General features: G+C 46.9%; 1 protein-coding gene and 1 pseudogene across 2 annotated transcripts in view; one reads left to right on the forward strand and one right to left on the reverse strand.

Moving 5' to 3' along the window:
• Positions 1-26,072, forward strand: part of LOC146797360 (solute carrier family 26 member 6-like) — a 187,101-nt gene that overhangs the window by 99,524 nt on the left and 61,505 nt on the right. The window contains exon 10 of the mRNA XM_085624366.1: positions 25,323-25,400. Coding sequence (XP_085480492.1) covers positions 25,323-25,400 — 78 coding nt within the window. The remainder of the gene's footprint in view (positions 1-25,322; positions 25,401-26,072) is intronic.
• Positions 2,418-6,549, reverse strand: LOC146797361 (SERPINE1 mRNA-binding protein 1 pseudogene; annotated as a pseudogene). The gene has a single exon (XR_014968477.1). The product of XR_014968477.1 is annotated as an SERPINE1 mRNA-binding protein 1 pseudogene (transcript).

Raw genomic sequence — 26,072 nt, forward strand, 5'->3', positions numbered from 1 at the left:
GGGCTACTACTTTCTCCAATTACGCTTTTGCATGCTTTTTACCATTCCAAAATGGACATAAGATATCTTAGAATGGTCAAACAGGAATAGTTACAATATGATCAAGAGAAGAGAGCCAAGAAAGGAGTTGTTGCATTTGATGACTGGGTTACTGTCACTGGCTACCGGTAATGTGCCTGGGCACACATACTCACGCTCATCTTCATGCAAACTCACTCACACCCTTCCATTCACAAGCACATACACACGCACACACCCATTCATAGCATGCACGCACAAATACACATACATGTATACATACACACATGCAACCAACATTTTAAAAAAATTACTTTCTGGGCCATCAAAGTGACATTGGTGGTGGGAGGGAGGCCTCAGTGGTTCCCGGAGAATTCAGCAAAGGGACTGCTGGATAATCCAGCCACTTTTTCTCAGTGGCTGACTTCATCAAGGGGAAGTCAATGAGAGGAGGGCCTTCCCTTATTCGTCACAGAGTGGGATGGGGTCAGTACTTGCTGACCCCACCCCACTCTGTGACGAGGAATCACTGGACAATCGGCCCTGGGTGTAGGAGAGTAGGATCTGCTTCACCGCCACTTTTTGCTGGTGTTTCACTGTTTTTCGACCTTAGCCTGGCTGTAGCCCTGCTAATCAGGACCCCAGCCTAGATGATTCCTCTCTAAAATGGTTTCCATGTTCATTAGGTACATTTCTAATTGGATTCTAGAGTGCCTTATAAGCCCCTAGTATATGGTATACTATGTACCTAGGGCATAGGTACCTCAGAGGCCTACCAGGGACTGAAGCATGTATTATGCCACCCCTGGGAAGCACTCCAAAATGACACCACAGGTCTGCTACTGCAGCCTGGGTAAGGTGGTGCTTGCACCACTAACTGTGATATAGGCTACCTATATCCACCTATATATACAGACACATATAAACCGATAAGTCAGTCCTATGGCAGGCCTTGACAATCCTGAAGGCAGAGTGCTTGGTTTTGTGTGAGAGGATGCCCAAGCCTGAGCTGAGCCCCTTCGGCAGCTTTCGGAATCACTTCCTTATGGCTGTACACAGGTCCGCATCCTGTCATTACTTGTGTTCTGTGATACAGCCATACCATATACTCTAAATTGTATTATAACCTCGCGGTAAATGCTAACTTTGGAATGGCTGCATCGAAACATGTCGTGTTTAGTGTCAAACACTTTGGAATACTACCCCCCCCCCCCCCAGACCTGGCGGCGAGGGTAGCATTCCACCCTTCTAGAGGGAGAGATATTTTCACACTGGTCTGCCCGGTTAAGACTTTCTAAAGCCCTGGCATCACAAAATGGATGCCACTGCCACAGACACGGGTCTGGCCACCTCCCCAGACAGGCAGATGTGTATTAGGGCTGGACGGGAACACTCTCTGGTGCTTTGAAGTCCTGCACTGGGGGCACACTTGGTGTCCCTGTGCATAGTCCAGTTCAAACCGGTTGCAGGGGCTACCTGCCCCTGCTCTGGTGCGAAACTGGACAAAGGAAATGGGTCAGTGGCGTAACGAAACTTATGGGGGGCCCCCTGCAAAGCACATAGAGGGGGCTCCCCTCCCCCGGCGGCATGGCCCACCATCTACCACTTTGCCCTACCACCCAGAAATCTAGCATATTTTGATTTGAAACCTCCAACATTTAAATGAAATGCCTCTATATTGTCTTTCTCTAAGTTCCAATGAGAAAGTAGGAAACACTCTTAACATACAAGCTATGGCATTTGTAACAAAACTGTCAAAAGCAGATTATTTAACTGAGACAGCAATCAGAACAATTCCAAGGAGTGATCCTATTGTCTCAGGAACTGCCTATGGCAGAAGGACAAAGAACAACTATGAAGGGTCTGAAATAGAATTGACAATACCTTGAAACTTTGAAAGACCAACCCAAACCTGCAATTCCATAAAAACTCGACTGACAATATACATGAGAAGTACACAAGCTATAACTCAGTATCCTGCGAAAGTCAAGAGAAATAAACTGGTGAATTATCTGCATGCCACACACTAGCGACTGTCAAGGACTGTGCATGATAATAACGTGAACTGAGGAAGCAATTTCAATCATAATGTCTTTATTAGTAAGCATTGCAAAACAGGCAGGTAAACAAGGCTGAGGAAGAAAACTGTTTGGATGCTTCAGAACATTGATGCAGATGTTTGTCTGTTTTAATTTATCATTTCTGTAGTGTAAACAATGTTAAATACAAGATTTAAGGTACACGTATTACAGACAAGTGCAAGCAACACCATAAATAACACTGCCTGTAGAATAAAAACAAAACATATGAACAAGTACCTAATGACAATCTATACAAACTGTGGTTAGTAAAGCAAAAGAATAAGTGCAAATACTTTCTTTTTTTTTTTTTTTTAAACGTTCAGCTTTAGGCCTATGACCCACATTTATTAAATCAACAGTCGTGGGATTTCCAATCTCAATGGACATGAGATATTCAATGTAAATCCAATTACATAGTAGTCTCATCTCTGCAAAACATCTGCAAATACCATAGCCACACATGGACTTAAACGTAGTTTTGCTTGAATACATTTTTTCCCAGAACATATATATATTTTCTTACAGGAGATCAATTTTTGCATTTATCTATCAACCTTGTTTTCTTCAGAAGTGGTGCTTAAGGAAAAGATACTCTTTCATGCTCCAACTTTTAAGAAACAAAACTCCCTTAAAATAACTATCCAGACTGACCTGCTCCTCAAACAGGTTTTATCACTGGATACTTTGATGAAGGGTAAAGAGAAAGAGTGCATGAAAGACTAGCTGAAGAGCAAGAACCTAATCCCTTTTCCAAGACAACTGAAAGTTTACATTTTACTTAAAGGTGTCTTATTGAAGAGCATGAAAATGAATCTTTGTCAAGCATCCCCAAATGTTAGAGACAGTTTCACAGCTTTAGTTCACACATAAATGGACTGAAAGAGGCAAATTTACAACTATAGAGAAACAGAAATTGATTCTAAAATACAGGCTCTTGATGAAACTGTAAATACATCAGACATGATAATCAAAATATTGCTCTAATTTCTGGTGTGCCAACAGGGAGACTATGAGACAATCAGACCCCTTCCTTTAGAGCTTTCAATGTACCTTGGATGGAACTACTTTAGCAGGGACAATGGTTGCCACCGAAGAGCAGATGCATGCGATTTTTTATGGGAATCAATTGAATCCAATAAAACCCCTGCTTCAAGGTGTATAGCAGTATTTATTTCTAAGACCGCTTGGGATTGATCAAGAATTGTTAAAATGGTGTTCAATTAAGTCTAAAATAAAGTGTACAATTCAACAAGACAACCATTAGTGTAATTTAATTCTTTCTTGCCACCTCGAATACATTTTTATAGGATAAAACAGACCTGTCAGATTTCTGAAGCATGATCCAAGTCACTAGTGATAAACATGTTACCATTTATTGTTGAAAAATTGCCTCCCCATTGTGCAAACGTCTTCAATTGATAGGTGAATGCACCAATGGACCCAACCCGAATGTTAACATTTGTTTATTTACAGCTAATTTTCTTTTTTTAGAAAACAGTTTAAATAAGGCAAGTAAGCTGAATAAATTTTTTTTAATTTTGCCATTTTGGTACTAAAAGGTCTCCAATACTTTGTTGCCTGTCCTGTACAGCTTTTAAAAAAATAGGGCAATACCATTTTGTTTCCTACTAATCTATGTAGCTAAGATGCTACAAATATGTTACAGTCAGCTAAAAAGGTATGTGTAAAATAACATTAAATAAAATGAAAATCCTAACTCCTAACAAACACTGAAGACAACAAACTAAGAAATTGTTTTATTAGTCATCCTATCAAGTCCTTTTATGTTTTCTTGAAGTGGTAATGGTTCAATTTCACAGGGGCATATTAAATAAGCTAAGAAATCATAAGGGGCGTGAAGGAGCAGTAAGCACCCCTCAGCATCAGACAAAAGTGGGGCGGGGGGGGGGGGGGGGAGAAGAGAAGAGCCCCTTACAGGTGGAAATTGAAGATCAGTAGCTGAGACCATAAAATGTTCGGAAAAAGAAAATGCTTTTGGTTTACATTCCATATAATGGTGGTCACTGCTGATGTAACAGAGTTGAAAAAGGTAATCCATTTCCCACAAAACCACATATTACCCTTTTCTCATCCCGCTCCTCATTCTTCAAGAATAGATGTTAATGGAACGGTATACTTGTTACACCTAATTTTGTAAAGCAAACTTCATACCAGGTTTTTTTTTCTTATTTTTTTTTTAAAATGTAGCTTAAATATACTGCATTAAAAATCAGTGCTGCTCCTCTGACCACACAAAATATTAAAATGCCTTCCAAAGGTGGCGATGTACTACCTAGGGACAAGCATTTTATATTTATTTGACCCACAAAAAGACTCACTCTGGAACACAAACACTTGGGGGTAGCGAAAGGTGCAATGCATCAGACAAGTCATCTTTAACCAAGCGGTCTTGGTATGACTACTGAGCCAAATACAGCTGCTTGGATTTTCTAATGTGCTTTAAAAATATTCACAAGTTCATAAATCAACTGTAAAGAGCATTAACAGGGAGGTGACAGATTTGGTGGGACTATTTTAAAATGTAAATGAATTAAGACTAGGAAGTTAGCATCACACAACACTAACATCTTGCCAAATTAATTTTGCATGTCACCGACACTGTGAAAAGTAAAGAAATCAGTGTGTTACTTGAAACCAGTTTGTAGTTGGGGGATGGGGGGCAAAACAATACACAATTCTTAATTTAAGAACAAAAAATAAAATGAAGTGAAAGCTTTAGGGTACACACTTTTCACACCTATATTTCAAGTTTGGAAACGTATATTTTCAAGCAGCAATACAAAAAAGTATCCATGAATAATGCATAATCTCTGAAAAATTATGAAAACATCCCTGCTACCATTACATTTCTAAATACAAAACGGACTACCATATTGTTGCTTCTGTGTAGCAAGAGAAGTCCATTTTCTAAACAGATAAAATTCAGTCTTTTGGTGTGAATGGTATGAATGAGTCTTACATTTGTTATAGTTGTTTAGGATCCATAAGCATGCAAAGCCTTTTTAGAGGAGAGCCCAGCCAGGGCATCAAGATTGACTTTTAAAATCCAGGTTAAGATAAGGCTGGGAAAGCCTCTGGATCATCCACATCAGGAGCTGATGAAGCAGTCAAAACATCAAAAGAGCGAGGAATTCCTCCAGGCATTGCAGACCTAACATCATGGGCTGGGAAAGGTTTCTCTGGCCCAGGATGGAACGGAGCAACTCCTGGTTCACTGGGTGAAATCTTGTCAGTCCTGCCACCTCGGCTAGGCCTTCCGCCACGACCACGCCCACCTCTGCCTCCTCTACCACCACGTCCAGGGCGGCCAAGGTCTCCAAAATTGATTTCGAGCTGGGATGTAATGTCATTTGCAGGTCGACGCAAATGATGATCAAAATCTGACACTTCAGTTTGAACCTCTTCACTCTTAGCCTTGTGAAGAACAAATCCTTTCTTCCATTGACCATCAGCACCCTCATTTGGTTTACGAATGTTAAATTCAACCTTTGCCCGTTCTTTGTCTTGCATAGCTTTCCATTCATCCAATGTCATTTCTTTGGGACCTTCTTCCTTGACTTCTTCCACTTCATTTTCCTTGTTCTCAGAGTCAACCACAGGATGCTCCTCTCCCTCTGGAGTTTCTTCTGTCACAGCAGATTGGTCCATTTCACTGATTTCATCCTTCACCGTTCCCCAGTTGTGAGATCCACTGCCACCACGTTTGTCCTCATGCTTAAGGCCACTGAAATATGAAGAAGATCGGTCACTTCCACTGTGCCTGTCAAATTCACGTTTACCGCGGGAGTCGAAGCCATCTCCTCTTCCCAATCCACGCCCACGACCACCACGTCCTCTGCCACCAGGGCCACCTCGCCCCCGAATGGGCCGGTCAAGAATAGGCTTATCTATAGAAAATTCTCCCCCTTCAGTCTTTTCTTCAATTGGTTTATCAAACCGACGCTCACGAGGTGGTCGTCTGTCTGGTCTCCTGTCAATGGGCTTGCCTTCACCTTGAGGAGAAAGCTGCTGCTGTTGCGGTTGTGGTGGTGGAAGTTGTTGATCGGGCCTCCTTCCTACCCTTCGAATTCCCTCCTTCTTGAGCGTGACGGGCGGCTGCAGAGGTGCCTCCTCCTTCTTGTCGGGCAGAGGGTTCTTGCGGTCTTTCTGTGGCTCCTTCCTGAGCTGCTTGGCAGCCTGAGCTGCGGTCTTGCCTGATCCCGGACCACCAGGACCACCGCCGCTCTCCTTCTTACTCTGCGCGGCCTTCAGCACCTCAAACGGGTCCGACTCGTCGTCGAAGAGCTGGTCGAACCGATTGGTTACGACACAGCCGAAGCCTTCCTGTAGATGTCCGGGCATGATGGCCCCTTTTAGCGGCGATACTCCTCCGATGCGGCGGGGCCTGGAGCGAGCGCTCGCTGTCTGAGTGCCACAAGATGGCTGGGAAAGAGCTGCAAATACTTTCAAAGTGCAAATTAAAGCAATCACCAGTCCAGCAATATACAAAAATCAAGCATGTTTTGTAAAACAATCCAACTTTCTTCTTGCATCAAGGTGAAAATACTTTCAAAGTACATGGTAAAAACATGTCCAGCAGCTTCCCTCACAAGGACTGACCTGAACCACCAGACTGGGCCTTACTTCATAACAAACAGAGGCCTCAGACCTCAGTGTGTCAACACTGGCGGTATTTACAATTTACTAAGAGTATAGACACGTCTGCTAAATTACAGATTCACCATTGCCTCCAAATGGCTCTATCGTCACGTGTGACACCGACAGCCAGGCCTGGATTTTAAGCCAACAGCGCCTTGCATTCTGGGAGTTGTGCTGTGACCATCTAAGTAAGGGGTTAAACATTCCAGCATGCAAAGTGTTGTTGGACAAAAGCTAAGAATGGACACGACATGGTGCCAATGCCATTTGGCAGCTATGTTTTATACAAGCACAAGGGGATGTTTAATTTCCTCAACACAAGCTGCAGAAGTCTGGCATCAAATAGCAAACACGTTGTGCGGAGAACCCAGAAACGTGCTGTGTGTAGCCCCCGTGTATGGACCTGAGGTGTCATTCTCTAAGAGACCCAGTGGTAAAAGCCCACAGTTGTCTCTAATGCATGTTAGTGCCAGGCAGTGGTCGAAGTGGGGGAAAAAAAGTAGGGAAACTGTGGGAGGAGAATCAGAGGGCGGGAATAACCAATGGATTGGGTCAGTGGGCAGTGTGAGAGGTGTGGCAGAAAGAGCAAAATACCCCAATTTTTAGTATTCGTTTCCCATTTCACTAACCGGTTACAGCTTATTACATTATTTAATTTAACCAATAGATACACATGTTTATTTAAGGTTAAATATGTGTTATTGACATTAAAATACATTCACAAAGTGGGATACGTTTCCAATCACAGAATGTCCCAAATATCCTTAAAAGTGGAATCGCAAGCCATTTGTCTCCCAGCCATGGAGTTTCTGTCATCAGCACTTCTCCTCCCTTTCTCCACAAGAGCAGTTCAAACATGAATGGCAAAATATCCTAGTTTGCAAATGTTTTCCACATAACTATGGATTTGCCATATTTGCTACATAATACATCATCTGCTGCATAATCTGACGATTTTAACTAATAAATTGTTTATAGCTCAAACACATCAAAAGTTACTGAAAAATTTGACTTGTGCTGCTGTGAAGTGGAGGGCCCTTTGCAAAGGTTGACTGGTCACCTTTCACATTGCTGCAGTTGTATGTTCCACTAGTACTAATAAGGAAAAATCTTTGCAGAGACTGATAGCATGTGTACAAATTTCAAAATAATAAAGTATCAGAAAATTTACAGCACCACTAATACCAGTGTAGAGTGTCAGAGCACTTTACATTACACATATTACACAGAGACAAACATTCATATTTGTGTAAATCACTGTGTAGGAAATGTTACATAAGACAAAGGACTACAAAGTGTAGGAGTCACATGACAACCATACTAGTAGGCAGCATAGTTTAATAGTGATTGGTCTGCAGAAACACAAACTCAGAATTAAAAACATAATACCATTTTTTGAAACATTAGGATAATCGAAGACTAAGGGGGGGAAAAACATAACGCTCTAATTTATACCCTGGAGTTTGCATGCAGCTCTTAAATGACAGTTAATAGCTCACTGTTCTATGTTAGGATTTTAACTTATTAACTGCAAGTAACAATAGGGTCTCTCTGACAAAAGCAGTGACCCACTGACCTATTCACATTATTTGCACTTTGTGATCTGCATGGCACATGTTCTTAGCAGCATGCACATTACACCTCTGCCATTCCTTTTCATGAGTCAAACCTTCCGCTAGACAAAACACCATCTCTCTCTACTAAGAACATTAATCACTGGAATTATCAAGACATTTTTATTGTTGCACAAAAATGTTGGAGGCCAGGAAGGAGGCAGCAAGTGCCTTTAAAACCATATTATACTTACAAACATGACGCCCCCACCTGAAGTTAGTGCCCGGTGCGGTCGCACTGCCCTAGAGCCACCCTGCTCAAGGGTCCTGTGACCTCAGTGACAGAGTCACCGCCACTCTATGGTGTGCTGCTTCATAGGTCTGTCCCCAAGACGGGAGGTGAACTTCATGGATAGTGGTGGACAGGCCTTCAAGGTTAATCCACACTTGGCACCACTAGGGTCCACCTGCTGATGCTAAGACACCAGGGCTTTTAAGATCTTGCGGCGCCTTCTAAGGTGTAGCACAGGAATGTGCTCCCTCAGGAGAGTGGTCTGCGAGCCTGGTCATTAAGGCTGAACCTGGTTCACCAGTTCCACTTCAGCAGCTCTGACCATAGCGCCACATCCTCTCCCCCACTGAACACCATACTGCCCCAATTAGAGAAACTTGCACTGCACTGACCCGCTATAAACACCTGGATGTGACTCAATTCTAATTACGCACTAGACAAGAGCAATATGCAGCCTAAAAAAAAATAACATCCTAGAAAAAGCAAACACTCCTAGGGAATGCAAGATTAAATAAAGCATGTCAAATGTAAGCAGGAACAACATGGTTACCTTTTTCCTTTTACACTCATTATTCTGGAATTAGTGAGTGCTTTTGCATGAAAAGGTAAGGCCATGACTACAAGGCCTGGAAGGGTCCTGTTTCAGTGCCCATTTCTTATATCTTTTCAAAACATAAGCAGTATGGTTTAAAAACACCACATTCGGTAACACACAGTCGCTGTACACATTTTGGGGCATGTTATCAAGAGCAATATCGCCATTTTAGCGGCACTTTTTGCCACTAAAGCGGCAATATTTTTATCGCCCAATTAGCAAGCTGTCGCTAACAGCTGTTAGCGACAGTTTACTGGCAATAGCGTCCGTTTTTTTTGCCACTTTGCATGTCAGCGATATTTATCGCTAATGACATGCAAAGTAGGCATTCCTCACTAAAACTAAATGAAAACACTCGTAATCACAACTTCCCCCTATTATCAATACCCGCGTTGCGATAAAAAAAGTCGTGCTAACTGCGATTATCGCTGGTTCCTAATGCCTGATTGAAACCTGACTTAGACATCTTTTCAATGGGAGGTGGATTGTCAGGCTGAGACCACCTTAGTTTATTACCAAGGATTTCACTATCGCAGGAATTTCATCACTGGATGTCCAGCGATGATCAGTCATTTTGCCGCTATTGCTGTTTTTTTTATCGCCTTGGAGATACGTGTTGCTAATAACGCGCTATCTCCGCGATAAACACCAGCGATAGCCAGCGGTAAACAAATTGACGCTAAGCGCGCTTTGCGATATTTATCGCAAAGCGTTGCTAATATGCCCCTTTGTTTTCCAATTCACCCATCAAGCAGGTATTTCAGTACCTCCAGGCAAGGTGCAGTGTCTCACACAGGGAAAACAATGTTGTTCAAAGAGAGAGGAGAAAACAAAAGTATCACTTTACTGGCAAACACTGTAAAGTGGCACAAATGTGTTTAGGTGTAAATAAATCAATCTGGCCACCTTGCAACCACTCTGTCTTGCTTTAATTAGTTATTTATTTTTCACAATTGGAATGTTTTATTTCTCTCCACCCTAAGGCAGTACTTGTGTTAGAAAAAGACAACCTTTCCAGCAAAAATGTTTTTCTTTTTTGGATCCATTTCACAGGGGAGCAAATAAACGAAAGGAGGAAAGAGACGGTAATACCCTTTCTTAAAGTCTCGGTTTTCACTAGCTGAGGAGCGAGACAGAGAGAGAGGGAAGACTCGGAGGCCTAGAGGCCAGTCACTGTGGCGTGTGAGCACAGTTTAATTTATGGGGACTTGGGGAGGCCGTGCGCGCAGGAGCACTATTTAATTTGCAAAGACTGAAGAGGCTTGCTTGCAGGCGCAGCCGTCTCCCTTGCTGAGAGTGAGGGGGCCCCTGGAGAATGGGGGCCCCCCGCACCGCGGGTCTGCGGGGGCCTGTGTTACGCCCCTGAAATGGGTGCAACCACCTCTCTTTCCAAACCCTCCCATAGGTGGGTCCCTAGAGTATGTCCAACCCCCAAACTTAGTATAAGTATGGGAACCCAGTCCTCGAGACTTTAGATTACCCTGGACGAAACTCTGCAACATATATCCTGGACCTTCAACTTTCTATTTCGACTAGAAGATGGAAGAAATCTCCCTTGGGGTCAAGGAGTGACTCCCCTGTTTGGCAGACACCAAAGAAGCAATTGACCGGTCTGTATCGCTGAAGCTCCCGCCAGACGCCGAAGTCTTTGCATCACCAGAGGTGGATTTCCAGACTTCCCCGAGGCTACCCTGAGTCCACAGCAAAGCTGAGGCCCGTGGCTATCGTGGGTGACGTGGAACCGTGACCCCTGGACACCATGAACTTTTGCATCTCCATCATCTTCCTGGTCTTCCTTGAAGTTGTGCTTTGGGCTCCGAGTAGCCCCAGCCTTGAGCACCTCCTGCACCGAAGATTGCTGGCCTCCACTCAACGAGTGATCCGTGGGCCAGTTTCAAGTGTGACCGCTTGAGGCATCTTTGCAATCGCTAGCCCGTTGGCTAGTGGGTCCCCACGAAGGCGACTCCTCTTCTGATTGGGCTTTCCTGGTTGCTTCAGACTTGCCCCAACTTACCCTCGCTGGGTGAGTCCCCCAGACCTTGCTGGTCTGAACTGACATCCTTTCTCTGTTTCCAAGTGACTTGCCGTTGCCAAGGCTTGTTGGGTCCAATCTGGTCGCCGACACCGCAGCACTCGACAGACTTTGTGGAACAGCTCTAATCCAGCTCCTGGTTGTCATCGGCGCCTCCTGGACCTCGTGGCAAAGAGTCAAGACACCCATCAACACACCTGAAGCACCCAACATCTGTGGGCATTGGTCCATCGTGCCCCTGGTCACTGGCAAGTGACCCAGACTCTGTCCCCTCTGCTTTCAGGTTTCTTCCATCCTTGATCCAGGCTTGGATCACTCTGGACACATCTCGTCTTCATGGCAGCAGCACTTCCTGAGCAGCTTCCATTGAAATCGACGACGCAACCCGACACCAAAAGACACCTATGCACCCGGCTTCCCTGGGTGAGGTAACACGAGTACTACGGTGCTCCCGTGGGTGCTAGCCCTAGAACTTCCTAAGTCCGAAAGGGTTTGGTCCTGACTCATTTCTAAGTGTCCCTAATCTTTAAATTTCCAACCGCGACATTGCCCATAGAAGCTAATGGGAACCCGCGGCTATGTTCTCACACTGCACACGGCCCCCGTGGGTCCCCTGTGTCACTACCTTAGGTGGTTCCTTGGGGTCCCAGCGATTCTACAGGCTCTAGGCCTTGTGTCTATTCAGTCGTGGTTCTTATACCACTTTTTTGGTATATGGTTTGGTACGCCCCTAAGGCCCAAACGTGTATTTGGGCTTTTACTGTTGAATACTGACTTGTAACTTATATACTTCGAACCCTAGCCTCATAAAGAGACTAGATGGGTGTGTTTTATCTTAAATACATATATTTTAAATATATACCTGGTGTGGTTGTCCTTTCATTTGATCATTGAAGAGATTATAGACTGGTAAAACAATCTGCTTTACATTCCTTCAAGACTTAGCCTGAAGGCTGCTCTCCATAGCTACCACTAGGATAGCTTTCAATAAAGGTTGTCTTTAACCTATACCAATAAGGGGTTGTTTGGACTGATACAGGGTGCCCACTAGAACTAGTGGACAGCATATATCAGGCCAACTTCTCACACTGGGCACTGCAGGACTTAAAACTGAAGTGCTGTGGTCTGAATCTATCCATGATGCACCCCCTTGTCATGAAACAGAAGACCTTGCAGCGCTTTGCTGGGTAAAGGAGGTACCACTCAACCTGACAAACACTCTTCATGCTTTGAAAAACGGTGGGGGTCAGGCCCTTTCACCCTTAATGACGGGCCACACCTGGTTATTATTAAAATTTCACCCTTAATGATAGGCCACACCTGGTTATTATTAAAATTTCACCCTTAATGATAGGCCACACCTGGTTATTATTAAAACACATGGAAGGTGACTAAACGAGAGTCCAGGTTCAGAGGGCCAGTTACACAGTGGATAAAGTTATTCCTCATTTTGTGCTGTTGAAGGGGAGGATGATGGAGTAAAAGAAGTGTTGTATGAGTGCAATAACAGAAGGCAAATATTTTGGAGTCAGAAGATTTGGAATGGCAGTATGATCGGTTTATTTCAGAGAGAAGATCTAATGCATGTTCTAGTGGTAGGATTTCATCAGTTGAAAGTGATTGTCAAAGATTGAACACAAAAAGGTTCAACACAAAAATGCTCGTCAGTTTAAACTGATGAGCATATGCGCTGCTGGTTACCTAGCCAATCGTGGTAATGCCTACTGTATAAAAGTCTCCTCAACATGGACTCTATGACAATTTGTTGGAACTTACAATGTTTCTGAATACATTTCTCTGTGACTTAAAAAAGCCCTGAAGAAGTCTCGTTGTGAGACGAAACTCGTCGGCTATGGTCCTTTGATTTTTAATAAATGAACTCAATAAAGAATAATCCTTTTAAGAAACCAACATCTGGGATCTGGAAATATTCTTGTGTGCTCACTGTTTTGGACATTGGTCGTTGTAACTGTTGAAAGTGCTGAACCTTTTTGTGTTTAATGTTGATATAGGAATTCATTTCTAGGTAGGTAGCCTTGGTTCTTCGCACTACCACGATACACTGAGACACACTACATCTGTCAGGTGCGGACTGCTATAGCCTCTAAACTCAATCCACTTGTATCCATTGATTGTCAAAGATGTGAAAGTGGATATAGTGGTTTTGGTCATTCTAATGAAGTTGGGTGTTTTGATGGTGAAGATCTTAATGGATGTAAGGTTGAGAATGTCGCTGCTGTGTTTGAGAAGGTTGGTGAGAGTGCTGATGTGCTTGAGACCCCTAGCATTAGTCACAAGTTTGTAGTTGCTAATGAACGGTGTGGAGAGAATTTCAGAAAGCTAGCAGATACTGAGATTATATTATGGGCTAAATCCCCGATTTAGAGTTTGGCAGACAGGGTTTTCCATCACAAGCACAATGGAGGACTCGGCCTGCCTCGTTTGCAGATTGGGGGATTTTAAGTATTCCATCAATGGAGCACCCATTGGCACCAACGATGGAATACTTTGTCAACGGCCCGATGACCCAACGTAGGAAGAACATTACACCCCTCACCCGTTTAGGGTGGGTGTTCTAATGTCTTTTTTTCCTGTCCATCATACCATGGAAATACCTGGTGGTGAGGGACAGGGAAAATACATCTGTACCTCAGTAAGAAGTGAAACTGCACTTACTCTAACATCGCACTTTCGTCAGGTGCCAGCACTTTGACCAGTGGAACTCTCAGTACTGTTAGCAATGTGAATCTCCAGATGAATTGTCGGGGAAAATAATTTCCCCTATAGAAAATCTCTACCCCTCGGGGTTTTTCCCACTCTAAAAACACCCATAACAGGAGAACATTTCAAAAAGTGTGGGTTCCATGGTGGGACAGAACCTGCAAGAAGTATGTAAAAAGTCACCAATGTAAAAGTTTGTGAATGCTCTAGTATTGTTTTATGTAAAACCACACAGAAAAGTCCACACCCGCCCCTACCAAAACGTTTTTATCCACCTTATGGGCTTGTTGGAACGGAAAAGGTCCCTTGCAGAGTACATGCCTCACCCTTGAGTTCTGATAGCAGAGGGAGCGCTGAGGGCTTGTCTTAACAGGAAATGTGGTCTGGAGAGGCACACCATTTGCACCCCCTCCTTTTTCTAGGTGTTACTAATGTCAACTCCCTGGCCTGGTGAGGTTTGACAGTGGTGGCAGCAACAGATTATAGTTGCAGGCCAGGGCTTTTTTACCAGTGGTCCGACAGACAGAGTCGCCTACTTCCCTCTCCTGCATTTTTAGGTCTCGCCTGACCCAGCGCATGCGCTGGTCTGGCGAGACTTATTGAGAGGGCTCCAAAAAGTGCTACCAGGCCAGCCTAGAGCTACAGTGCATGTGCGCGGGCGCGCGCTCCGCGCTTTACCGCAATTACTTTCACTTTCGCGGTCGCTTTGATGTTTCATCGTGATCCCGATCACGTTAACTTTCGCGCCGCAAGGCCGCTTTGCATAGCTAATAGGTCTCGCTTTTGGAACCTTATAAGTATTTAGTTATGCAACTGTTGCATGGCTAAACACTTATAAGGTCCCAAAGGCGAGACCTATTGGCTATGCCAATGCTTGTTTTAATTGGTATGTCAGTTTCCTGCAACCAGGTCCCTAGCTCCTTCTATATGGTAGATGGAAGCCACATGTGCATGTATAACTTGTGTGTGTTCGGGGTGTTCATGGAATGTATCTGTTACATGTTGCTGTGGCTACAGACAAATCCATGTTCAATATAAGAATTCCAAATGGTACCAAAGGAGAGAGCCCAACAATATGAATTGTAGGTCTCCTACAGGATATTCCTGAGTAAAGTTAACTCCAGGAAACCTGTGGTAGCTGTCTCTGATTGTCACAACCAGGGCCCGGTGACCCCTGTCTTAACTGGGACTCCTGAAAAAGTTCACTCAGGCTTAATTTCCTCAACTCGTGCAATTCTGCCAATTCCTCTTCAGTGAATTGGGATTGAAAATGTGTGTGTGGCAACTGGGCAATTTGCTTACCTGTGCTAAATTTAGGTTCTCACATGTGAATAAGGTCTACTGTCTTTGTTCTCTAAACTCCTTCCAGTGCACCGCTATCTCAAGCTGATCAAACTCTGTTCCCGATTCCGAAGCTCATTGCTTGTTTGTTACTATGATCAAATCTTGCCCCACTACTTTTATGTGCCCTCTCCTCCTCTCTCTGACCATAAGTCCAAAAGTCCTAACACTGTTCAAGTGTCACAAGCGCTTCATGCTGTCCGTCCATATGTTTATGACCAAGCTCCTGACAATGTCTGGCAATGTGTGGCAAGCTCCTTACACTATCTTTGTCAATCAATCAATCAATCATTTGTAAAGCGCACTACATACCCGCGAGGGTCTCAAGGCTCTGGGAGGGGGGCTGCTACTGATCGAACAGCCAGGTCTTGAGTATCCTCCTGAAGGTCAGCAGGTCTTGGGTCTGTCGTAGGCTCAACGGGAGGGTGTTCCATGTCTTGGCGGCGAGGTGGGAGAAGGATCTCCCGCCGGTGGTTGTTCTTCGGATGCACGGGACGGTGGCGAGTGAGAGGTCGGCGGAGCGGAGCTGGCGGTTGGGGATGTAGAAGGAGAGTCGTCTGTTGAGGTAGGCTGGGCCGGTCTTGTGGAGTGCTTTTTGTGGGTGGATGAGGAGCTTGAAGGATATCCTCTTGTTGACGGGGAGCCAGTGCAGGTTTCTCAAGTGGGGGGTGATGTGGCCGTGTCGTGGTACGTCGAGGATCGGTCGTGCCGAGGCGTTTTGGATGCGTTGTAGTCGTTTGATGAGCTTGGTCGGGGCCCCCGCGTAGAGGGCGTTTCCGTAGTCGAGTCTGCTGCTGACGAGGGCCTGGGTGACTGTCTTTCTTGTATCTGTCGGGATCCATCTGTAGATCTTGCGGAGCATGCGGAGGGTGTTGAAGCAGGAGGAGGAGACAGCGTTGACTTGCTTGGTCATTGAAAGCATTGAGTCGAGGATGATTCCCAGGTTGCGTGCGTGGTCGATGGGTGTCGGGCTGCCCCCAGTGCCGTTGGCCACCAGGAGTCATCCCAGGCGGAAGGGTTGGAGCCGAAGATGAGGACCTCCGTCTTGTCCGAGTTCAGCTTCAGACGGCTGATCTTCATCCAGTCGGCGACGGCCTTCATTCCTTCGTGGAGGTTGGCTTTGGCGGTGATGGGGTCTTGGTGAGGGAGAGGATCAGTTAAGTGTCGTCGGCGTAGGAGATTATGTTGAGGTCGTGCTGTTGGGCGACGTGTGCGAGCGAGGCCATGTAAATGTTGAACAGTGTTGGGCTGAGGGAGGATCCCTGGGGTACGCCGCAGATGATCTTGGAGACTTTGGAACGGAATGGGGGGAGGCGGACGCTCTGGGTTCTGCCAGAGAGGAAGGAGGAGGTCCATTCCAGAGCCTTGTCTCGGATCCCTGCGGCGTGGAGGCGTGCGCGTAGTGTGCGGTGGCAGACGGTGTCGAAGGCGGCGGATAGGTCTAGGAGGATGAGTGCTGTGGTCTCACCGTTGTCCAGCAGGGTCCTGATGTCGTCGGTGGCGGCGATGAGGGCAGTCTCAGTGCTGTGGTTGCTGCGGAACCCTGACTGGGAAGGGTCCAGGATTCTGTTTTCTTCGAGGTATCGGGTTAGCTGTCTGTTGACGATTTTCTCGATGACCTTGGCCGGGAAGGGGAGCAGAGAGATGGGCCGGAAGTTCTTGAGGTCTCTTGGGTCTGCCTTAGGTTTTTTAAATAGGGCGTTTATCTCGGCGTGTTTCCAGCTCTCTGGGATGGTCGCGGTCTCGAGGGAGAGATTGATGACATTGCTCAGGTGGGGTGCGATGGAGCTGCTTGCTTTGTTGAAAACGTGGTGCGGGAATGGGTCTGACGGAGAGCCGGAGTGGATTGTGCTCATGGTCTTGATGGTGTCATCGATGCTCACGCTGGCCCAGGCTAGCAGGGGGTCGTGGTCGATGGTGTGCGGAGGGTCTGTTGTGTTGCTGTCTGTTGGGGCTGTCTGGGTGTTGAAGCTGTCGTGGATGTCTGCTATCTTGCGGTGGAAGAAGGTGGCGAGGGAGTCGCACAGGGCTTGCGACAGCGGGATGTCGTTGGTGTTGGAGCTGGGGTTGGAGAGTTCCTTCACGATGTTGAAGAGCTCCTTGCTATTATGTGCGTTGTTGTTGAGGCGGTCTTTGAAGGAGGTCCTCTAGGCCGCCCTGATGAGGTGGTGGTGGTTGCGGATGGCGTCCTTGTGTGCTGCGTGGCTGTCTGGAGTTTGTTCACTGTGCCATTCCTTCTCTAGTTTCCGGCAGGCTTTCTTGGAGGCAAGGAGTTCTGGGGTGAGCCAGCTGGCCCTCTTGCTGGTGTCTCTGGGGTGGGGGGTTTCTTCAGCTAGGCGAGGGTGCTGGCGCAGTCCTCAATCCAGCATCTGAGGCTGTGGGCAGCGTCGTCGGTGTTGGAGGGTTCGGTGGGTGGGCTGGGAGTGAGGTTTGCATGTAGTTGGTCCTCGGTGATTTTGCTCCAGCAGCGGCGGGGGATCTGTTGGGTGCGGTGGTGTGTGGTGGGTTTCTGGAAGGCGAAGTGGATGCAGCGGTGGTCGGTCCAGAGGAGTTCGGTGGTATGGCTGACGGAGACGTACGGGCTTGAGGAGAAGACGGGGTTGAGCATGTGGCCGGCGGAGTGGGTGGGCGTTGTGACGAGTTGCTTCAGTCCGAGGTTGGCGAGGTTATCGATCAGGGTTGTGGAGTTGTTGTCGTTGTTGTTCACAAGGTGAAAGTTCAGGTCTCCGAGGAGGATGTAGTCGGTGGAGGTCAGGGCGTGTGTGCTGATGAAGTCGGCGATGGAGTCGCTGAACTGGGGACGGGGTCCGGGGGGTCGGTAGACGAGGGTGCCTCTGAGGGTGGAGTTAGGGTCTGTGTGGATCTGGAAGTGCATGTGTTCGGCGGTGCTGAGCGCGTCATCGGTGCTTGTCGAGACCCTGATGCTGTTCTTGTGGACGATGGCAATTCCTCCTCCGACTCTGTTTGTGCAGTCTCTGCGGGTGATCTTGTAGCCATCTGGGATGGCTATGGCGATGTCGGGTGTGGAGGAGTCGTTCAGCCAGGTCTCTGTCAGGAAGGCGACGTCCGGGGATGTTGTTTCGAGCTGGTCCCAGAGCTCGACGGTGTGTTTGTGTGCGGAGTGGGTGTTCAGTAGTATGCATCGGAGGTGGGTGGGGTCTTTCTTGGTGGTTGGTTCGTCTGCTCTGAGGTTGGTGTAGCTGCAGTTCCGGCAGGTGAAAGGACCGTGTGTGCGTTTCAGGGGGGCCTTGAAGCAGGTGTGGGTCCGTCCGGAGTTGAGAGCGTGCAGAGTGCTGGCATCGTAGTGGTGGCGGTCGTAGTGGCGGGTGCGGGGGCCAGGGGTTCTGGCGCTGGGCGCGGTCCAGGCGCGGATGGGCGCAGACGGGCTTGCCTTAGACGCGCCTTCGCACCACCAGTGGCACGGACGCTACACGCGGCCGCTCTACGCCTGGCATATATGGGGAGGTGGGAGGGAGGAGCAGCTGGGAGGCGGGGGCAGCGAATGGGCAGTGGGCAGTCAGGGGGGCAGGGCCGCAGCGGCGGGGGCGGTGAGGTACGATGAAGGGAACAGAAGGCAAAAGGGCACAAAAAACGAGGGAAAACGAGTGTCACAGAAGGCATAAAGGGCACAGAAATACAGGTAAAAAACGAGTGTCACAGAAGGCAAAAAGGGCACAGAAATACAGGAAAAACGAGTGTCACAGAAGGCAAGAGGGCACAGAAATACAGGAAAAACAAGTGGCACAGAAGGCAAAGAGGGCACAGAAATACAGGAAAAACGAGTGTCACAGAAGACAAAAGGGCACAGAAATACAGGGAAAAAAACAGGTGTCACAGAAGGCAAAAAGGGCACAGAAATACAGGAAAAACGAGTGTCACAGAAGGCAATAGGGCACAGAAATACAGGGAAAAAACGAGTGTCACAGAAGGCAAAGAGGGCACAGAAATACAGGAAAAATGAGTGTCACAGAAGGCAAGAGGGCACAGAAATGCAGGGAAAAAACAAGTGGCACAGAAGGCAAAAAGGGCACAGAAATACAGGAAAAACAAGTGGCACAGAAGGCAAAGAGGGCACAGAAATACAGGAAAAACGAGTGTCACAGAAGGCACAAAGGGCACAGAAATACAGGAAAAACGAGTGTCACAGAAGGCAAGAGGACACAGAAATAAAGGGAAAAAACGAGTGGCACAGAAGGCAAAAAGGGCACAGAAATACAGGAAAAACAAGTATCACAGACGGCACAAAGGGCACAGAAATACAGGAAAAACGAGTGTCACAGAAGGCAAACAGGGCACAAGAATACAGGGACAGCTGAGAAACAGAAGGAACAAGCATTGGCATAGCCAATAGGTCTCGCCTTTGGGACCTTATAAGTGCTTAGTTATCCAGCACAATATCCTTGGTGCAACAACATCAACTGTTGCATGGCTAAACACTTATAAGGTCCCAAAGGCGAGACCTATAGGCTATGCCAATGCTTGTTTTAGACTGCGATAAGGATTGAGGAAAGGCGAACCACTCACCTGCTTCATCTTATATTAACGTAAGCTAACAACATCCTAGTAGACACAGGCCCAAGCATGCTCTGTTATCAGTGGTGTGAATATCAGTGAAAATAAACTGCTTTGCCATAAACTGTACCCGCTCCCTCCACTTCCCCTGGAGTGGTCTGTTTTGAACTCTACCCATTCAGTTAATCACTCTCTACGAAAACAGGGTTAGTGAATGGTGCCGAAGGGAGCATAAGGGGAACAAAGCGGGCATGGACTGGGAGACAGATATGGGCGAGGGGTGAACATGGTGAAGGAGAGAGTGAGAGAAAGAGGGTTGGGCGAAAATAGGGAAAGTCAGCTTAAATAAGGCTGTGGTGGAAAGCAGGCCTGAGAGAGTGTACAGGAAGAGAATGTGAAAAGGAAGAGTGAGTGAGAACAGGAGAGCCACAATGGCGGTGGGAGCGATTAATTAGATGTACTGTTTGGTCCTATTTTGGATTTTTGACTACGCCCTGCGACCCTGCGGCTGTGTTAAATTAATAAGTAGGAAATGGACAATGACAAGATAAACTCACCATGTCTCTGGCGTGTGAGATGCAACGGCAAAATAAAAAATAAATTACTTAAGAGGCAAAACAGCCAATACGTCCTTGTTTTTAACACCAAGCATAAGTGCATTTTGTGGGGGAAGAAGAGAGATAGCTGTTCTTAGAACAGAAGGCGTGTAAAATGTGGCACTATGGCCAGAGCTACCAGCGTTGTAACTGGGGAACCAGGCTCGAGTCTCGGCACAGGCAGAACATCCTGTGATTCTGCACTAATCACTTAATCTTACCGTGCGTACCAACACAATATGAATAACTGGTGCTCATGTAAAGCGCGTCATTACCCTCGGCTCGATGAGCTGTGTAAAAATGCGAGCGCTTCATACCTCCTTGTTTAGGTCCGCCCTGCAGGCAGCGTGTTTTGCCGGGGAATGGATACAGAAAAATAAACGATTGGCTATCAAAAAAATCCAAAAGAGCATGTAGCCAAACATAAAAGAATGCATAATAATCAGTTTAATGTATTTTTTCTGCTAGCTTCTATTTCTAAATTTGAAGTTTGCGCTTGTGGTTAAAGTTCTCCCGTGTCCTGAATTAGGACTGAATGAACAGGATATAGGTATTTAATCAATGAAGTGGTAATAGAGGGGGACGCGCAAAAACAAAACAACGAGTAACGTAGAAGAAGGAATTTCTGAAAGCATAGTTGTAATATGGGAGAGTGCTGGGGACAAAACAGCAGACAGACTTGAGAAGCAGGCACCTTTCAAAGTATGAGCATGGCATGAATGTTTTAGTAAAAGATGAGTCTAAGCAAACTTTAGAAGGCACGCACAAGAGAGTCACCTAAGATGAAATATAAAAAGTATTCCACATTAGAAAACAATACGATTGAAAGTACTTTACTTGAAGAATAAGCAGCCTAAGTAATGATTGACAATAGTAAATAAATAGAATGAAAATTGGGGTATGTTGTCAATGGAATCACGCAGTCGTGTGCAGTGTAAACGTTATTTGAAGCTTTATTTCAAGTAATTTGTGTTTATATATCTTTTCAAGAAAGGGGAGATTATTCTCCTATAGTTCTTTTGTGAAAAAGCAGCAGGGCAGCGTTTCGGCTTGTTATCAGTGATGGTGAATTTCTTGAAAGCAGCAGTGTTTCTAAGCAAGTAAGGCCACAAGTGAACTGTAATAAAATATAAAAAACGCGCTTCATCGAGTTTAGCAGTTTTTCGTTTTGAGATGGAAAAGAGAGATAAAGGAACATCTGTTCCTAGCTGTAAAACGGCACCAAGGCATTTGCAGCTGAGAATGAAAGAGATGCAGGGTACCAGCCTGAGAGCAAGATTCACACTAACAGAAGGCGCTTCCTTCCTTCACATGGACTTTTCCAGGCGCTGGAAGGAGCTGAAAAAAATTAAATGAGGGTAAATAAGGAGGATTTCTAAATTAAATGCAATGAAAACTTTGCATTAAGAGTGTGCCATTTTAAAGAAATGTTAGGCTGTTAGTATACCCTTTTTATAATGGCACATTCCTAACTGGTGGAAATTCCAGCACCTTGGCCATGAACAGAAAAGAGATAAGCCACACATAGAACACGCATTGGCCGCGCGCGAGCGGCCGGAGATGCAATATGTGGTGGGGGAGAAGCGGGAGTTGTGTGTGCGCGTGCGTCATCGTGATCACGATCGCTCTGAAAGCGAAAGTGATCGCAATCGCGATGACGCACGAGTTTTCAAAGTGCTGCTGGCGGCCGGCTGCGCGCGTGCACGATCGCGTGAACGCAAGCATTAGGCCAGCCAGCAGCACTTTGAAAATCCCACATACAAAATGTCTCAAAGAGACAGCTTGCGCTGTCTCAGCGAGACCTAAAAACGGGCAGAGAGGCACGGGGGCAGCAAGGGGTACAAAAGGAAAATCCAGGCAGAGACACGGGGGCAGCGAGGGGTACAGAAGGAAAAACCGGGCTGAGAGACGCGGGGACAGTGAGGGGAACAGAGGGAAGAAAACGGGCACGGACCACGAACAAGCAGCGGGGGAAGACAGAACAACAGCAGTCACAGACACAACAATGAAATACAGGCAATACAATAAAACAATAGAGCGGAAGATTAACAAACCTACGGCCTTCCACTGGCCACCAGGGATGAGGAGCAGGTGGTAGCCTGTGGGTGGTGGAGGTCCTCGAACTTCCTCACCAACAGCGGCAGCTGGGGCAGGGACACACAGGCGGTGCTGTGCGGAGGGGGAGCGACCTACCTGGTGGGGTCAAGGGTCGCACCAGTGTCTGTCTGTGTGTTTTGAGCATCTCACACTAACTGTGTCCCAAGATTCTCATATTATCTGTTGATATGTCTCAAGTGCCACTCACACTGTCCATGTGTTATAAGCTCATTACTGTATAGTTAGTATGCCAAACCCCCCCCACACCGTTCATGTACCACATGCTTCTCACACTCTGCCTCTATATTCCAAACTCCTGATACTGCTGTTGTGTCCCAGGCTTCAGGTGCGTAACACAGGCCCCCGCAGCCCCCACGGTGCGGGGGGGCCCCCAAGCTCCAGGGGCCCCCCTCAGCACAGCACTCGGACTGCAGAACTCCTGATTGAGCCCGGAGGGGGCCCCTCCATGTCCCTTGCAGGGAGGCCCCCTCGAGTTTCGTTACGCCAGTGCCAGGCTTCTCACATTGCCTGTCCATGTGTCCTGAACACCTCACACTATTGCGTGTCCCAAGATAGATCCTCACTATCAAGTTAGTATGCCAAAAACCCCTCCCACACTGGTCATGTGGCCCATGCTGTTCTTACTGTCTGCTCATGTACACAAAGCTTCTCACACTGCCTGTCCATGTACCCCGAGCTTCTCCCTCTGAATGCCCAAGTGAACCAAGATCTTCACAATGCTGGCAGAGTCCTCCAAACTCGTCATAGTCTCTGTGAACAGGCGCGGTGCATCCATTGGGGCATTGGGGCGTGGCCCCCCCCTCCGCACCCGCCCGCGCCCGCAGCTCCCTCCTCGGTTTATCTGAACTTAGTTTACTTAAGTTCAGAGACGCCGAGGGTGGGGAGAACTGACAATGCATGTCAGTCAGCATGACGTCAGACCGTGGGCGGTCCGGCGTCATGTTGACTGACATGCATTATCAGACAAGCCAGGGAAAGGCAGCACTGCAGCAAAAGTGCGCATGAGTGGGCATGGAGAGTAATTTTTAGCCCGTGCCCAGTCATGCGTACTTGTGTTTTTACTGCCTTGCGCATGCCCATTAGGAGCCCCTCGGTCTCCTAATGGGCAGGCGGCGGGCGTAGCGTAAGCTGTGCCCTCAGCCAATCCTGGCGCTGCAGCAGCGCCAGGATTGGCTGAGGGGTTGCCACTCCAGTGCTGACGTGGTGTTCCGGTTTGAAGGGGGCAGAGGCGCCAACGCGGACCAGGAGCAGAGGCGGTCAGGTAAGTTTTTGTTTTAATTTTATTCAGTTCTCCCGCTGCTGGTGGTAGGGTTGGGGTGGTGTTTAGGGTTAGGTGGTAGGGTTGGGGTGGTGTTTAGGGTTTAGGGTTGAAATTTGCTAGGGTTCCCGGAGTCTAGGGCTCAGGGCCCGATTCAGGTTCGTGCATAATGGTGTTGGGAAGGTTTTAGGGTGGTTTTGCAAAATTCCATCCAGATTTGGCTGAGTTGGGGTTGGTAAGGTTTGGCTGGATTTGATGCAGATTTGGCTGGGTTGGTGTTGGGAAGGTTTTAGGGTGGTTTGTCAAAATTCCATCCAGATTTGGCTGATGTTGGGGTGTTTTTGTGGGTTTGCGGGGGGCTTGTGTTTGGGTGAAAAGTCGTACCCCTTCCAGTGGATGGATTTATGTAATTCTTGCTGAGATTCTTGGGAATGGCTGGAACTAGTGTCCCAGTGAGTTTGAAGATGATCGAAGTAGTGGAAGTGCGAAAAAAGAGCATTTTTTGTGAAGGCCCGGATTGCAATGTTATCCAATGGGCGGTGTTGGGGTGCGTGGAGAAGTGTTTTTTAGGGGGTTCCAGTAGATCGACAGGAACGGGGCTGCTGTGAGTGGCAGGGAGGTAGAATTGATGGGTGTGCAGGAAGTTTGGGAGGAATTGATCGATTGGGAAGGGTGTTTTTTGGCAAAGTCGAGGAAGGGAAAGAGCTGCCTTAGGAGCCCATGTTAAACGTGAGTTTTGCATGTTTTTGGGGTTCGATTGTAGGGTGTTGCAGGTGGTTCCGAGTTGATTTGTTTGGCTGGGATGAGAGTTGGGAAGGTCTAATTTTGATTGCAAGTATTTTGAAGAAAATCCATGGAGGGGAAGGTGTGTTTTGGGCCTAGTTTCAGAGTGCGTTTTGACGCGACTTTAGGCCTTTGGGAGCTGGCGGTAATGCACATGTTTGGGATGTTAATTTAGGGTGTTCTAGGTTTTTGGGAATGGGTTTAGGGGTGTGGGAGCAATGGTGGGAAGGTCTAGTTTGTGTGAAAAAGAGCAGTTTGGTTGTAGTTGAAGGGGAAAGGGTAATTTGGCCCTGTTTTCTAGGTGTATTTTGTGCTATTGGGGAAGATTGCCTGTACTGGGTAATTGCAGGTGTGCGGGATTCAAATAAGCTAGAGCGATAGAAATAAACAGATAGCGGTTGGAGAGAGAGAGGTGAGGAGAGGTAGAGGCGAGGATAAACGGAAGCGTGTGCACCACACCCGGCTTGGCAGCTTTATCTCCCACCTTTGCGCCGAAGTGGTAAGCTAGCGTCCAGGTTATGTTATGGGGCACTCCTCCAGCACTTTTACGCCCCACCATTTTCAAATGTCACCAGCCACCCCTGTCTGTGAACCCCTGGTTCCCCACACCATCTGCCCTTGTGGTAGAGTGAGCCCCTCTCATTGAGCTGCAGTTCTACTCCTGCGTTGCCTGCTCCCGGCTCCCTCATTTTCAGATCTGAACACAGAACTGATGTCTTCTGTACTTGACCACGTCTCTGTTTTACTCTGTTCTTCTTTTCAGGTGGCCGGATCAATATCTGCGCTCATTATCCTGATAATCATCCTGAAGGCTGGATCACTGTTTGAACACTTGCCCAAAGTATGTACTGCCCGCGTGCCTTGCTGAGGTTCTGACCAGTGCCTTTCTTGTCAGGAACACTTTGGGGAAACCGGTGCAGATCATGTTCACTGGGGCCAGAGTACATGAATTTGTACCAGTACAGGATAATTTGGCGCCTGCAAATGGTGTACCTTTGCACCAGTTTGTCAGTACAGATATTCTTTGTTGATTGGTACAAATAGTGGAAAATCTGATCCCTGCGAGCAATAATAAATATATGGATTAATGTACCCCCAACTCTCCATTTCAAGAGTTTTGCAGGTCACTAAGGAGTTCATATAGAGGCATTCTGCCAATGATGGGATGTTTTTCACAAGCACATGGAACTTCGAGGTGACTTGATATATTCTTACAATGTCCCCAGTTGGGAGTACAATATTCCACGCCCTCCTTCTGTTCTGCCGCCGAGGTGTTGACCTTCTAGATCCTGTAAAATGGTGGCAGTGGGATTTGCAGCACTCCTGTGCAGGATGTCTCTGTCCTTCGAGCTACAACAGTGGGTTTACAGGCACAGCCGTAGGTGTCCTCTCCATCCTGCAAGTCTGTGACGGGATAATTCTCATCCCCACCATATTTGGCCCTTTTGCCCTTTGAGACTGATGCGGGGCGAATGTCAGTGACATTTTATGCACCCCTTCGTTTATAGTTCCT

Source organism: Triturus cristatus, chromosome 9 (genome assembly GCF_964204655.1).
Source record: "Triturus cristatus chromosome 9, aTriCri1.1, whole genome shotgun sequence".
NCBI classification, from domain to species: Eukaryota; Metazoa; Chordata; class Amphibia; order Caudata; family Salamandridae; genus Triturus; species Triturus cristatus.